At 41.7% G+C, this 16799-nt stretch overlaps 1 protein-coding gene across 17 annotated transcripts in view; it reads right to left on the reverse strand.

Moving 5' to 3' along the window:
• MCF2L (MCF.2 cell line derived transforming sequence like) overlaps positions 1-16799 on the reverse strand; it is a 268085-nt gene that overhangs the window by 37249 nt on the left and 214037 nt on the right. For all 17 annotated transcript variants that reach the window (XM_075590656.1, XM_075590662.1, XM_075590659.1 and 14 more), the window contains 7 exons: positions 15453-15569; positions 14873-15022; positions 14083-14207; positions 10997-11111; positions 3187-3306; positions 2142-2333; positions 361-552 (listed from right to left, as the gene is read on the reverse strand). In XM_075590656.1, the coding sequence (XP_075446771.1) occupies positions 361-552; positions 2142-2333; positions 3187-3306; positions 10997-11111; positions 14083-14207; positions 14873-15022; positions 15453-15569 (1011 nt within the window). The remainder of the gene's footprint in view (positions 1-360; positions 553-2141; positions 2334-3186; positions 3307-10996; positions 11112-14082; positions 14208-14872; positions 15023-15452; positions 15570-16799) is intronic.

Below are 16799 nucleotides of genomic sequence, written 5' to 3' on the forward strand. Positions count from 1 at the left end.
AGTAGGGGGTCCCCAGACCTGAAATCAATGCGATTCAGCTCCGGAGACCCCCTGCTACATTACTATAATGTTTACAATTAAATAAACCCCCCGCGATCACCTGTTAGAGGCGCGCAGTTAGAGTGACTGATTCAGCCTCTTAATGCACGTCTCTTACAGAAAGGCAGACCCCGGGAGGATTAACACAGCAGGGACCCCTGCTGTGTTAATCCGATGGGCCATTATGTCTGTTGCAGCAAATGTTGAAAGGATCTCCGGGGGATCTAGAAAAGCAATTTGAGAAATGATCGGACAACGGCCGCTGCATCTGTAGCAAGATTCAACATTATAGTCATGGTATGGAAATTGGGTGCAGGTTACCTGTAGGTCCAGAGTGAGAATCGCTTCATACTGTTTAAGAACATGAGACAAGTCCTTGATGGTGTTATCTGTGCCACTCTCCAGAAACCTTTCAATCTCTAGAAGGGCTGATTCTGCTCCATCCTGAGACTGGAATTTATCCACAGGCTGAGAAGCTAGCAGGTAAATTCCTTCATCACACCACTCCATAGTCTGCAAAAAAAGCAAAGGAATGCATTGTGGGTTAAGAGGCAACAATTTATGTGCTGGAAAATGAAAAAAAAAGGGTTATGTTTTTGGGGGCTCATGTTTTCAAAATCCATGCAGGATTTATAATTTCAATATGCAATACACCATTTTAAATCCTGCACAGAGTAAGGGAAATGAAGATATTTGCAGTCACTTGGTAGTTGAAACGATGTAATGTATAAGCAAAAAAAAGTACCAGTGTTCACAAATTGTACTGTGAAAGAGGGGAAGATGGTTTTAAAGCATATATATCAAGTTCCGTATTGATCAGTGTTGCTTGATCCGGTTTACAGAAGTGAAGCTAAAATTGCTTACAATTCACTTAAGAACTCAATACAGCAATGAGTGTATATTTGAGCTCATAATCAGATTGCAAGAAACTCAAAGAACGTGCTTGCGCTTCTCCTGAAGTACATTGTCCCCCTCTAATCTCATGCAGAAAAATGAAGGGTGGAAACTTTCACGCATGGTTTGATTCTTGGACATGGTCTTGGCTCTAAAATAAGTTTGTGTTTTGTTTTTCATTCTGGTTTTAACCAGAGTTGATTTGTTTGAGTTTGGTTTTGTATTTTTTTTTAACCAAATTATGGAAACCTATTCAAATAATAAGCTAAAACAATAAAGCTTGAAAAGAATAGCTTAAAATAGCTTAAAATATGGATATGTTAATAAAAACAATTGGGAAACTAAAATAGCATAAGTAAAAACATTTAAAAAAAAAAAAAAATTTAAACCGTGCTCTTACTAAAACCTACCGAGGGTCTGGAAAGAAAAATAGACTAATTGATAACACAGATCCTATCAGCAGCTAAAACACCTATTGCAAAACACTGGAAACAGAATGACTCCCACCTATCACCGCGGTAATGCACAAGATAAGCTTTATAATGTCAATGGAGAGACTCACAAGTCTAATCCACGACAGGTACAATAATTTTCTGACAACCTGGGATCCCTGGGAGACATATATTTGGAAGAACCCAATCTGAATCACGAAATAAGCCTAATAGAGATTACTAAATGTAAAGCAGAATTAGACTTGGCTAAGGATGTATCAACTATATTTGACTGTACGCTGCCTGCGTGGAGACTATGATGGATGTTACCCTACTACCCTTCCCCATATAACCTTTTTATTTTCTGTACCCATTACCCCTCCCCTTTTCTTTGCCCCTTTTGTGTTATCATGTTCTGTTTTGGGAAGAAAAAAAAATATAAGTTGAAAAAAAAACAAAAAATTATATGGCAAGAAGCCCCTTAAGTTTTTTAACTCCTCCGTAGAGATGGACACTTGGCCTTGTGTTCTGGTTTTGGTTCTAAAAACCCTAGGGGGTTTTGTTTTGTATTTGATTTGGGAATACAAGGTTCTTATAGGGTTCTAATTTCACATACTTGTTTTTTTCACATACCTTGGGAACTATTATTCTTATTATTACTATTTTACATGATGTCCTGAATTATCCTTCTAATGTGAGTATGTTGGCAAACCAGGATTGCTTAAACCACAACCTATTGCAAATGATGTGTGAAGACAGTACGAGTGTCAGACTCACCTTCTCCAAGTGTCTGTGGAGTTCTAAGGATGTGTGCAGGTGCTCCTGTCTCTCCCTTATCTGGTTACTGGTGCTCTCATACATATGATAAAGCTCATTGCATTTTGGGAGGATTGAGTCCACCGCATAATGATTGTTTCGGATGAGTTGGTCACCTTCTCTGGCTAAAGCCTGGGCTGGCTGTAAAATTTCCTAAGGTAAAAAAAAGCAGATTACAATTAAAGCTCCATTTTATGCATAGCACAGAGATGCATTGTGTTTTTGTGGCTTGCCAGTTAGTGATCCCAGATATTATACTTTTTACCAAGAACATAATCAACAAGGACTGATCATTATAATTCTAGACCACAAAGCTTTCTATGTGTACAAGATATTGCTTGAATTCTGGATCTGATGAATTGATAATGATTAATTTATTGTCCTTTCATGCAAGCTAGTTTGCAAAATGTTGTGGGAACATTACATTTCAATTGTTTTATGTTGCATATTATTCTACTACGTGTGTATAATTTAATTGTTTTATGTTGCATATTATTCTACTACGTGTGTATAATTTAATTGTTTTATGTTGCATATTATCCTACTACGTGTGTATAATTTAAAAGTCGTGTACACTGTTAGTAGAAGAATATAATGAATGAACATCAGGGTACTAATTATACAATGCAACATATAAACATAACTAAATCTTCTATTGAATGGAGGGGGCCGCATGGCGTCACATATTCTATACATTGAAAAATTACAAATTGTAAGAAGCATTTAAAATAAATAAAATAAATCATATGGCGGCCATCGTTCTACCCATCTTTTGTCATTAAGGCCTTCTAAGTTTTTAGTACTAAGAAGAATGAAACGACAACATTGATCTAAACAAGAGATTTGTGAACACATCTTGTTTTCAGCTGGGTTTGGAGCAATATGGCCTCAAATAAACCACAATCTTTAAATTCCTCCTGTACTTATGTACAATATAGCTGTAGGATGTTCGATGAAACAAATGAACACAGCTCACATGAAGAAATGAAAAATTATTATAACTTACTTGAGATCTTTCTTCAAAGCTGCAAAGATCCTTCAGCATGTGCTCCACGTGTGAGCAACTGTTCCCCACATCACAGAAGACTGCTAGCCGGTCAGAAATAACATCCAGAGCGCTCTTGACCTAGTTGAATAAACTAGGATGTGAGCTAGAGATGCACAAATCCGCGTCCCAAGATTTTCACTCATATTACCCCCAAAATCCGTTTTGTGGTGTAAAATCCGCCAACAGATTCGGTCGGTTTCAATCTGCGCGGATTCATCAAACATCGCCATTGAATACAACCCATGGACAGATTTATAGAATCCAATCCGCGGATTCAGCAATCCGTTGTTGGATTCTTAACAATCCACCAACAGATTTCTGAATCCATGGATTGGATTCTACAAATCTGTCCACGGGTTGCAGAATCTGCGGAGTGAATTGGTAATAATACAAAATCCGCAAAACGCGAATCACCCTTTTTCAGATTGATCCGCTGAAATCCGTGGACCAAAGGACTCTGCCCACAAAAAGTGCCCATCTCTAGTGCGTGTGCCTACATGTTTGACATTTTGGACTGATGGTGTCATTATCTGTAGCACAATTTACTAATAGTCCTATGCACAAATGTAAATGAAAAGAAGTGGTAATTTGTACTGAAAAAATATCACACTTCATCCACTGCTTATAACAAATGTGGCTAAAAAAGAGAAATTGCTAATAACATTTAGGATGACCTTATATTGAAACCCAAATATATTATTTCTTCATTTTTGTGTAACTATATGGGGAATGCAGTACAATGCATTTTCCTCAACACTGCACAATTAGTGGGTACCTTCAACACATTACAAGCCCCTCTACATGTTATCTAAATATATAGTCAAGGAGACAGTGGGAAACACTCACTGTTTAATATCCAAACAGTGAAAATGGCAGCTAAAGATACAATGTTGAGTACAACTGCTGCAGCAGCAGCAGCAGCAGCATCATATATGTATCATAGAGGTCTCCTTTATTTTACAGGGGACACACTATGTTGGTTTAGGCATTATTTAATTATTATTGGTTTGTTTTGATGCAGTATTTATTCTATTTGTGTTATATATATATATATATATATATAGACATGCATATGAGCATACAGTTATATTTGCATATTTGCTTTCCTGTGGAGGGTTTTTGTCACTTTTTTTACTCACCATAACTTAACTCAGTATTATGGTTTAGCCTATCCCATAGCCTCTCTTGCATTCCCAGTAAAATCAACCCCACACTGATGAGACCCATCAAGGTCGAAACGGCTGTCTGTGGGTGGTTTTCTGGGCATGCACCTTAACCCTGGCTGTGCTCAAAGCTGTGACCATGCAGCAAGCTTAAGCCTATAGGGAACCATGTTAAAAATGGTTATTGAGGCAAAAAGTGACACTGTGTGCTCATTTGCATGTCATTTCCCAGAATCCCTTGCTGCAGTGGAAGTGCTGTATGCTGAGTGATAATGGGGAAAGGCGGGGTTGCAGACCTGCCTAAGACATGCAGATGAGCATACAGTTATATTTGCATATATATATATATATATATATATATATATATATATATATGTGTGTAAGGGAGTCACCCCCGGTTCCCCTGATCTTCCCTTGCCCCCTGCCTTACCTCTGGGGCAGTGGGGGAAGGGAACGGCGACTTCTCCCGGTTGGCGCCGCCATCTTGGCCGGGGCTGTCGGGGTCCTGGTGCTCATGCATGCACGAAGGCGTGCACATGCATGGGCGACATCGGGCGCCATCTTGGAGGTGGCGGGAGGCTCTGGAGCACTTCCACTGGCGGGCGCCGCCATGTTGGTTGGCGCCGCCACGTTGGGGATGCTCGCGCATGCACGGAGTGTCGCGCATGCGCAGATAGCCGCCGCAGCCATCTTAGCACAAGTAGGAGAGTGGAGGAGCGCGCGCGGTGCAGCGGGCGCCAATAGTTCGTGCAGGCGCAGAGAGGCATTGCGACGGCCATTACAGGTAGCGCAGGTGCAGAAAGAGAGGGACAGGCATAGGCAGCCATTAGCTAGCAGCCCACGCAGTCCTCATAGGGAAAAGCCTCACAGGGAACTACAACTCCCAGCAGGCTTAGAGACAGGTGAGTCAGATGATTGCAGGCAGCCAATAGTGTTTGCAGTTTCCCCTGCAGAGAGTGGATACATTGTATGGGCAATGTGCTGGACGTCAGTCAGACTGAGGAGACAGTGGGGGACGGAAGGGGGGCAGAGAGCTGCGAGCTTCTGCCCTAGGCCAGAAGTACCCCGAGCTATAGTTGAGGCCCTGATTCCCCACTAGTGAGGGTGGGTGTTCATAGGGACAGGCCCTTAGGTAAGGACACTGTGCCCCTTCAGCTGTGTGCTAGGCTGGGACTTAGTGATAGGCCCATGCTGCAGTTCCTTAAGGCAGGGACCCAGTGATAGTGTTGCTGCATGTTCCTGTATGCTGTGTTGCTGATCCAGAGACTGTCCTTACTGTGGGACGTCCGGCTGGACCCCATCCCACGCGAAGGTACAGATCAGCGCTGGACCAAGCAAATCCGGTAGACCCTTTGCGAAGATATTTACATCCTTCCACACGTGCACCAACTTTACCTTGCTCCTCACATGTGACAGGCCTGTTCACACACTTGGGTGGGCTTGGACTCTCTAGACACGGGGTTGGGAAGGGGGTGTAAGTCTATAGCCCAGTTAGGGGCAAGGTTATAGCCACCAGCTAAAGGCAGAAGGTGGCCTATATATATTGTTGTGTATGCTGATGTGTATTGTGTTATGTTTGATTCTTCATATAGTAAACTGTTATACTTATACTCCTGTGTATGTGGTTACTATATGTGGGTGACATTCTACACTCCTAGAATCCTACACAGGTGGAGGCGCTGTAAGTAAGATCGTTCCAGAGGATTCACCCCAGGCTCTCACTAGCGGAGGCTCAGGCCTCCTGTGAGCCTAACAGGTATACTGCACCACACCTGGTAACATATAGGTTCCCCCACACAAGCACTCTATCTGCGATTGGGGTAGGGGGAATACCGTTACATATAATTTATTTCACCACTAGCTGGGAAGCAGGGGGAGCCCGTTTTCCCCAAGACACATACCTCTGAAGGTACCGCTGGTATCTCACATCAGGTGGGCCAATAAGAAGCTGCAAGGGATGATATTGCAGCTTCCTATTTCCGGAGGACGCGCAACCTTGAAACATGCATACAGTATTTGCTCCTAGACAGGGCTGCAACTGACAGCCCCTTCAGAAGTATGTATCTCAGGAACCAGGGGGTCATCAGAGTTGAAATTAATGCAGATCAGCTCCGGAGACCCCTTGCTGTCCACTGAAGGCAAACAAAATGGAAATGCTGCTTTAAAGTAGAGACTTTCAAAATAAAAAACTGCACACAATATTCTCATATCTGCCCAATATGATTTTCTGAAACCTATTGCAATAAATGTTTTAGCTTTGGCTGTCTTTTGGAAGTCATCTCTAAGAATGAAGGGTTAAGGAGACAGACCAACCATGTTACGGCCAGAATGAACTAATACTAATCATAGGTAGATGGTTTTCAATGCACTCCGCTGTGAACACCAAATTATGCCACGATTTGGTGGTAACAAAGCATTACTTCATACCGATGTAAGGCAAGGGCACTCTCATTTCTATTAGTTATATGTTCATTTCCAAAATCTTATTTGTGCGGGATTCCTAAAAGAGATTGACATCTAATCGTTTAGCTGATGAGATAAGGCTGTTTTCCAATAGCAGAGATTCACCTATGTTCATTATTACAATCTAGCCTTGGAAAGTAATTATGAAGCCATCATTAGCCAAACAGACAGAGAGCAAAAGAGTAGCTGATGCAATAAAGAATCACAGTATTCCAAATGAAAAGCAAAAATTACTTCTCAAAGGACACAATTAATTTAATGATCCCACTGTTTAAACATTTTAAGTCAATCACATCTGTATATTTTACTTACGTGGGAATGCTCTATTATGCCAAACCTAATGATTTAATGTTACTGCACATGAGATAAATGCTAATGTAGTGGTTGTGAACAATACTGTACCATACTTGTCGCTAAAAAACACTTCAATATAAGAAAATGCAATACACTGTATTACAGAAGCTTTGCAAATAAATTGTCCCATTTAGTAATCAATGCATTATATTTTTAAAACAATTCACAGTTTAAATTAATAGCTGTAATTGGTTTCCTAAAGAAAACTTGACATTTTAGAATCTCTTTTTAACAAATTACTTTTTCTAATCTTGTTTTCTGTGTCCGTCCGTTGCTATTTTTTCCATTTTTTTTGTTTATTTGGCCCTGTGCTTCAATAGAAATGGGATTCAACCTTTTGCTTTTTGTGAAACAGGATACTTGCATCGGCCAATAATCACTCACAAAATCCTTGTCTCCTTGATTTCAGCAAAGCCCATCACTGCAGAGACTTGTGGTATGTGCACAGCAAAAGGGTTAAGTAAGCCCTTTATTAAAGCAGCAGTCTAAGCTGCTGGGTTTTTGTTTTATTTCTTTTTTCCCCCCTTTAATATGTGCATCAATACAATCCACACAATGATAAGTAATGAGCTAAGTTGCCGATCGATCAGTTCTCCTGTGATCAATCTGCGAATATTCGGCTCGGGGTTCAATGCAGAGGAGTATTCTGCAGTCAATGGAATGCATTAGCATATTAAAATGACAACATTCTGTGGGGAAGATCATGTGACCAGGCAGTCACTAGATCGATAGACAATTGGTGCACTGCTAGAGATAAGGCTCAAAAAGGGGTGTGCCAGAGCCTGTTTCAGAAGAGGAAGGGGATGTGACTTTGTAAATGGTTGCTATAGAAACAAAAATGCTTGTTAAATTATAACACATTAAAAGTGTAATTCGGGGTTGTTTTAAAAAGCTATAAGTACAGAAGTGATTTATTAAAAAAGCACACATGTAGGATATTGCTTGGACTGCAGCTTTAACATGTCTATTATTGTTTATTTGCAACATGTCAACACTCAGTCTCTTTGGATCTGTTGTACCCGTGATGGGATCCATACATGGGAACAACAGATCCAGGGAGACCGAGTGTGGCGGTTTTTCTGAACTTGGAGATTACAGAGGAGGGACACACAAGGGAAGTACTGCGTTTATATGCATGGGAATGGGCCAGAAGGACAATAGGTCCTGAAATGTTGCCCCCCTTCTTATAATTATTGGCCCTTTGTGCAATTACCCTCTTCTTTTAATCAGCTGGGGGTTTTTTGCACTTATTGTACACCTTTTTCCATGATATAAGGTACTAGGTGGTGTATCCTATTCACGCATTACTATCTATCCATCTATCTATATATATATATATATGGGACAGGCACTCCTATATGCAAAAAGGTGAAATTTCTTGACTCAACGTTTCGGACCTCACTTGGACCTTCTTGAGAAAGGTCCCAGTTGGGGCCGAAACGTTGAGTCAAGAAATGTCACCTTTTTGCATATATATTGGATGACCAGATTTTCAAAATGAAAAACTGGGACACAATAAAAAATTATTTATAAAACAAATTACATCACGTGACGCACCCCGTTGCCATGACAACGAGACACTGACGTCAGGCGGTGACATGTTGCCATGACAATGTGGCATCACGTGATGCCTCGGCACCATAATGCGTCCCGTTGGCTGCAGTGTGTGTCTGTGTGTAAATAAATAATGAAGACATTAATTAAAATTAAAATAATTAACAAATTAAAATTAAATAAATAATTGACAAATTAAAATTAAATTTAAAAAAAATAGGCATTAATTAAAATTAAGATTTTTAAAAATGTGACCTTCCTGGCCTTACACTTTGCAAAATAGGGTCTCTTGCTCTCCTCGTGGCAGTCAGTGACATCACTGCCATGCAGGGCCGCAGACAGCTTTCCTGGGGCCCAGGAAGAACGTTTTCACCGGGACCCTCTACCCACGTTTCGGCGGCCTTGTGACCCAACCTCACACTCCCCAGTCACCCATTCCTTCCCCTCCTCTCTCTTACACCCCCACCCCCATGTATTTTTCTCCCCTCCCCACACTCAACCTCCCTCCCCAATATACGTGCACACACAGTGACACACACATAGTGACAAACACACACAGCCACCCATCCTCATACTTCCCCCTCCTCTCCTCATACCTGCCCCCTCATACTTCCCCCTCTTCATTTCCCCTCATACCTCCTCTCCTCATACCTCTCCCTCCCCATCCTTTCCTCATACCTACCCTCTCCCCCCCTCCTTATATCTCCCCTCCTCATACCTTCTCCATCCCTCCTCATACCTGCCCCATCCCTCCTCATACCTGCCCCATCCCTCCTCATACCTGCCCCATCCTCCTCATACCTGCCCCATCCTCCTCATACCTGCCCCATCCATCCCCATACCTTTCCCTCAGCTCCTCATATCTCCCCCTCCTCATACCTTTCCCTCAGCTCCACATATCTCCCCCTCCTCATACCTTCCCCTCAGCTCCTCATATCTCCCCCTCCTCATACCTTCCCCTCAGCACCTCATATCTCCCCCTCCTCATACCTTCCCCTCAGCACCTCATATCTCCCCCTCCTCATACCTTCCCTTCAGCACCTCATATCTCCCCCTCCTCATACCTTCCCCTCAGCACCTCATATATCCCCCTCCTCATACCTTCCCCTCAGCTCCTCATATCTCCCTCTCCTCAGACCTTCCCCTCAGCTCATCATATCTCCCTCTCCTCATACCTTCCCCTCAGCTCCTCATATCTCCCCCTCCCCATACCTTCCCCTATGCTCCTCATATCTCACCCTTCTCATATCTCCCCCTCCCCATACCTTCCCCTCAGCTCCTCATATCTCACCCTCCTCATATCTCCCCCTCCTGATACCTTCCCCTCCTCATACCATCCCCTCAGTTCCTCATATCTCTCCCTCCCCATACCTTCCCCTCAGCTCCTCATATCCCCCCCTCCTCATACCTTCCCCTCAGCTCCTCATATCTCCCCCTCCCCATACCTTCCCCTCAGCTCCTCCTATGACACACACCGACAGACAGCACATACACACAGGATACAGACAGGACACACACACACATACTACCTCTCTCTCACTGAGAAGCAGCTCACTCCATCCGGCCCGGTACTAAGCCCCGCCCCCGAGATTCTCTGACCTCCAACCAATCCTCTGCTTTTACTCTCTAAGTCCAGCCTCCTTCCCCCCCCCCCCGGCTTTCTAACATGAAAAAAATGCTACCTGGCTGCCGCATCCTCCTCCTCGGCGCCGCCGCTCGCCCCCCCCCCGCGCACCGTCGCCGAATCCCCCGCGCACCAGGGAGAAAAACCAGGACATTCCCAGGACAGACGGGCAACCGGGACAGCCCAGCAAAAACCGGGACTGTCCCGGCAAAAACGGGACGAATGGTCACCCTATGCATATAGGAGTTCCTGTCCCTTTTTTCCCTTTTCTGTATCTTTTTGGACAGTATGCACCCTCCCTTTACCGTTATTTTTTATTTTGTTTTGTGCATGCCTTGTTTCTGATTATATATACAGTATATAGTACATAACTGTAACAATAATTTTTAACCAATTTATGTGGTTTTCTACCGATATATAAAAATTGAATTATTGACAGTGCTTTGTCAATAGTTTTCTTGTTTCTGTGTGGGTCACATTTATTTAAATTCAAGGACAAGATCTAACGCATCCAAACGGTAATCAGGACCCTGTGTGTGACAGCTTACAATCTAGAGATACAACCACACAAATGTAGCTGCAGGGCACAGAGTTTATTTATGACCCTTACCTCTCGAAATTTCAACTCAAAATGCCGCAGCTGTAAACATTGTTCAAGCTTCTCTTGATGTTTAGCCCAAAATTCGTCGAAAGCAGCTTCTGTTTCATTTAACTGCATGAGAAGCCTTTAAAGTGCAAGAAGAAACACAGGATAGTCAAGTCATGAACATTTTTTTTTTACTCTATTCAGCTCTAACAGAAATTAAAGCAAAACCAGCAACTATACCTCTTGTGCTGGGGATGGTGGTTGAAATTATTTGCAATATAAAGAATACTGTATATTCTGCAGGTACTTGTTTATTTAGCTTTCTAAGTAAGATGATAGACATGAAGGACTAGATTTAGACACAAAAATAGCAATGACTTAAAAATGTTAGTGATATGCTATTGCTAGTTCGGGATTTAGATACCGATTAACTGGGTCCTGCAGAGTCATTAGCAGCAGGTCTTAATAAAGGCTTATGCAGTCTTCTCTTAGTGCCATTGGCCAGGTGTAATTTTAAAGTCTTTTTCAATAATTTGTGTGTTATAATTACATATGTACTGTATAATCAGGGCCGGATTTAGAATTTTGCTTTTTGCCGCCCTGGCCTCCTCCTCTTGCAGTGTCTCGACACGTTTTAATGACAACAGGACGCCATGTGACATCACATTGCCATGACAATGCTTCGTAATGTAATGTCGGAACACCGCAGGAGGAGGTAAGAGGCCTTTACAGAGGCCCCATGCTCTCCCCTCTCCCCCGGCAATCAGTTTAATTGCTGTGGGGAAGAAACCAGGGCCTCTGTAAACGCACCACCGCCTCACCCCTCCTCCCCCTGGTTTCCCCCTCCCTTGATTTTCCCACCCTAGGCCTATGCATAAATACGGCATGTGTACAATGTTTCTGCTACATTGCACCAGCGCATTCCCTTATAAATGTGAATTTGGGGGGACTTCCAGGGTAGGAAGGGAGCGATGATTCAGGAACACCCCAAAATAAAATGAACAAATGATGGTGCAATAAAATCACAAATGTATGATGAAGCAAAGAAACTTGGCTCATATGGATTGCCTACTTACAAAAAGCAGGTGAAGAATCAGCATTAGCGGGGAACAAGGTGTGTAGGAACTCAGGAGGGCTGTCACTCAGGATGATGCTCATGCGAAAACACAGCAGAAAGAAACCATAGTGCAGACCAGCAAACGGTTTATCACAATAAAAAAAAGCTTAAAAAATGTACTCACAATGTGTACAATAGGAATAGGCACATATAATAGTGTTAAGGCAGTGAGTCTCATGTCAGGAGAGGTGGTGATCAGGCCGTCTTCCTTCGCCTAACCGGAAGCTGTCCAGCCCGTAAAGGATGTGACGTCAGATGCCGTCCAACGCTGTCTGACTGTGGGAGCTTCGAAGGAAGACGGCCTGATCACCACCTCTCCTGACGTGAGACTCACTGCCTTAACACTATTATATGTGCCTATTCCTATTGTACACATTGTGAGTACATTTCTTAAGCTTTTTTTATTGTGATAAACCGTTTGCTGGTCTGCACTATGGTTTCTTTCTGCTGTGTTTTCGCATGAGCATCATCCTGAGTGAGAGCCCTCCTGAGTTCCTACACACCCTGTTCCCCGCTAATGCTGATTCTTCACCTGCTTTTTGTAAGTAGGCAATCCATATGAGCCACGTTTCTTTGCTTCATCATACATTTGTGATTTTATTGCACCATCATTTGTTCATTTTATTTTGGGGTGTTCCTGAATCATCGCTCCCTTCCTACCCTGGATGTTCACTGTTACTTTAAGGGAATCTGTACAATTCCCTTTGAAGGTTGAGAATTTTTCTATTTCACCTTACACCCATATTTATTTATTCACTTTATATTAAGTATTTATGATCTCATACTGTTGTTGTTTAGCGCCGATCTAAATCACTTGGGTTTCCTGAGAATTTGGGGGGACTGACAGTCTGCAAATACTGAGCCCAGCAGAAGAAGGCTCTGTAGGCAGTAGTTTGGTCATTGGAGGGATAGCTGTTATTATGTGCACTTTAGGCTCTGTATCAACCTGACTAAGCGCCAACATATCCATCGAGTACCTTATCATCAGGTATGCTAAACACATCAACTCTAGCCATATAAATGCATTCCCTTCTTCTCCAGGGTCTAGGTCTATTCTCAAGTATACCAAGCATTACTATGTAGGACCTGCACATAAAAAGAGTGGCAATTACAGCTGTGGCTCTAGAAAATGTAGCCTGAGTAGTGCTTGGTCCATCCATCTTAATCATAATTAAGAAGGGGTCTTACTTTAAGAACACCGTTAATCCAACTCTAAACAAGACATGCTATTTAACATGTGCCTGCCCATGTGGAGATCATTTAATTATTTAGTAACAGAATCATGCAATGAGTTTGTGCTATGACTACAGTGCTACATTTTGGAGATTCAATATTGAGTATCCATGATATTTAACAACCTTCTTTGTATCTACACTTTTAAAAAAAAAATGAATCCTATTTTGTGAAATACTACCAGTGTACACTGCACAAAAAATATTAGCCACTAAATTATTGCTTCAAGAAGCTTTCACCCACATTTTCATGTAAAGATATACAAGGATAGTTCCCAAGGACATCACAATGCTACCAGACTACATCTCTCTTTTAACCCCCTTCAGATTAACTTGACGTCTTTCACAGTCTACAAACACATGCACATTTTTCAAGAAGAGCAAAATACATGTTTTGAACGATTTGAAGACCATATGCAAGCAACCCAAATTAATGTAACAGCTTCATACAGGTGGAGAAGCCTGTGTGCCAACTCTAGCTTTTGGGTGTGATTTAAATGTCACTTTGTAGTCAACGCAGTACCTTTCTCTAGGCTACAAAATGGGAGCCATGATTTGTGGGCAGAGATCACTGGCACTGAGCATGTAGAAATTTTTCAGAGCTTCGATTTGCTTGATTGCCCAGGGAAAATAAATATTCTCCACTTTAGTCCCCTCCTTAAATAGTGTAGTGGCATCTTTCTTCCATCCAATCAACTATAGCAGCCACATACAATTTAGAAATCCTTACAGTCGAGGCAATTACACCTGGTTATGCTCACCTATCCACAGTGGTCTGGTTGTCTAACTGGTCCTGGTTCAACCTGTAGTCAGGGTTCTCTTTAACTGGCTCCATTATTCGTTCCAATATATCACGCCCCTGCTTCAATGCTAACCTCAGGTCAGCCTACAAAGGGGGCAACAAACACACCATTGTCTGCCACTCTGCAGCACCAAAATAAATGTTGGATCAACAAAATTGCCAACAATTCTTTATTTGTTTTAAAGAAAACGTAGTCATTAGAAATGATCTGAAGGACCCTCTAAAAAGAAAAGATTATTAAATTCTCAGTTGGTCTGATGGAAAGTTTAAGCATTGCTCTGCAGGTCTATTACCAGTGAAAGTAGTAAGTGCAGTATTATGATAATACAGGGGATAAACTTTGTCCAGCAGCTCATTCTCGTAAAATTACATCTGCCGAGCATTACCTCTTTATGCGTTACAACATACTGAAGTTTGCCAGGGAAGGGAAAATGAACCCATGCTACTTAAATCTGGCACTCAAGTGGTTATACAATGTCTGCAGGTCTCATCACCACTGGACAGATAAATTACTAACACATTATAGCAATTGTTCACATAAAAATGTGGGCAATTGTTTACATTACTCCAAGTCAATCATCACTTGCTCAGTAAATCCCGTGATTACAGTTTATATGGACAATTCCATGTAAATTATGCTAGGATAACTTGGCCTTATATAACCCTTTTTTAAATACATCTACATTTAAAGCTTGTTTGTTCAAATTTTGAGCTAATTTAAACATTTGCAAATTATTTGGATTTCTTACCTTCATTTTGTCTTTCTTTTCTTTGTGTGCGACTAGAAGGGAGGTGGTAGAGGACACATCATTTGGCAGCTCTGTCTCAGCCAGCTCTGTCCCAAAGGACTGTAGCATTTGTGCGGTTTGCTTCACCATTAGGGCAAAAGTTTCTATAGCCTATTACAGAAGATCATTAAAACAGCTTACAAACATTTCTATATACAAAGAAGAATACAGATAAAGAGCAGAGAACGGATACAAGTTAAGAATTAAAGTTACATTGTCTAAAGAAACACCAGCATTATAACTTCCTTAATCCATTCTCTGTGATAGAAATATATTTTATCCGTCTGTTTGAACTAGCCTTACACAAGCATTTTGCTTCCCATGGATGAATTAACAAAGAAGCAGAACTCCCTCCTCTCAAGCACCACAACCACCACCACCACTCCCAAACTTACTGCACGTGCTGCAGATCTAGAATGACCAAGGTCCGTGGAGACAACGCCGTCATGCGAACACTTCTTTCCAAGTGCAGAATACATTTGCAAAGTTAGAGCCCTTCTCCAAGCAACAACATAGCAATGAACACAGGGGAAACACTCACCGTGCGATGCGAGAGCCACGTTTTATGGCAATAATCCAGTGTGCCACCGAGGTCCTGTGTCAGCTGTGTCTTATCAATGTAACCATGTAATTCTGTTGCTGAACTCAGCATTATGATCTGTGCAAATTGCAGAGAAGAATTAAATGCATTGAAATGCTGTTCATTGGACACGTGCTAGAATACCTTGATTTGTAAATCATATTTTTGAAAGAGCGTTCCGAGAAGTTTATCTCTCCCCTTCTTTAGACATATCTATATCACAGCTGATCTGAAAGCGCACATCTTCACAAACCTTCAGGTGCGCTTTTCTATCTCAATCGCATGTTTTATGGGTTAAAAGAGCATTCTGCTTCCAGTAACCAAATTAAATGCCTCTGATAACAATTCAAAAGAAGTTAGGGATTTGTTGTGGGCTGAAGGGAACTTGCAGTAAGACAGATGCTGTGCCAGGAAATACTGTACCAAACCTCTGAGACTGCCAAAACATACATTCTTCAATATTGCTACATAATGCTACAACAAATCATTTTTCTGTGGAGCTGTTTCCTCAAGCCAAGTATGACATATATACAAGGGACAAGCAATCATGCTCCTCCATCTAATATGTAGCTAGATCTACGCTGCCAATATCCCAAAGGGATCAGAGAGATTCAGCATCAAATTTCTACATTCTCTACTTTTTTTTTCCTTTTAGTTAAACTTTTCAAATGGTGTATTTTCTAGGTTTTTGCCTGTTTTTAATACCAAATTTTCAGCCCACTGCAGTTTAGCTTTGTCCTATTCCCAGGGGGTTAAGTAAAAGACTGGTAACAGCTATGATCCCCAATATGCACCCCATATATCATGCAACTACAAACTGTACGGTCAAGTACAGATGAACACACTGCGTGCCACAGTAAAATGGATAGAATGGAAGTTACATCTAATAACTGAGGTCTTTGTCCACAAAGGTCAATGCTAGCTACCTAATGAGTTCCACATTATATTCAAGATTCTACTTTCCTCCAATGCTCGACACTCCTCAGCTGCTCTCCACATTTCTAAGTCAATCATACCATTTTTTCTGAAAAGGCCTGCCACCTCTTAGTTCTCCTGGTTTCCAGTGTCCTCTCAATAATAATTGAGACGCTCAACTTTTTTCCAGGCAATGAATCTTCTAATATTAAGATGTCAGAACAAATCGGAAAAATGTACTCAACAGTTTGTAATTTACTGATGTGAAGAAGGGGAATGTCATACTATACAATATTAGGTTATAATTTATAGGTAGGCCCAATTAAATACATTAAGTATGACATAGTATGGTTTTCTTTGGAATCAATGATAAACTCTATAGAAGTTTCATTA

This window comes from Ascaphus truei, chromosome 3 (genome assembly GCF_040206685.1).
Source record: "Ascaphus truei isolate aAscTru1 chromosome 3, aAscTru1.hap1, whole genome shotgun sequence".
Classification (NCBI taxonomy): domain Eukaryota; kingdom Metazoa; phylum Chordata; class Amphibia; order Anura; family Ascaphidae; genus Ascaphus; species Ascaphus truei.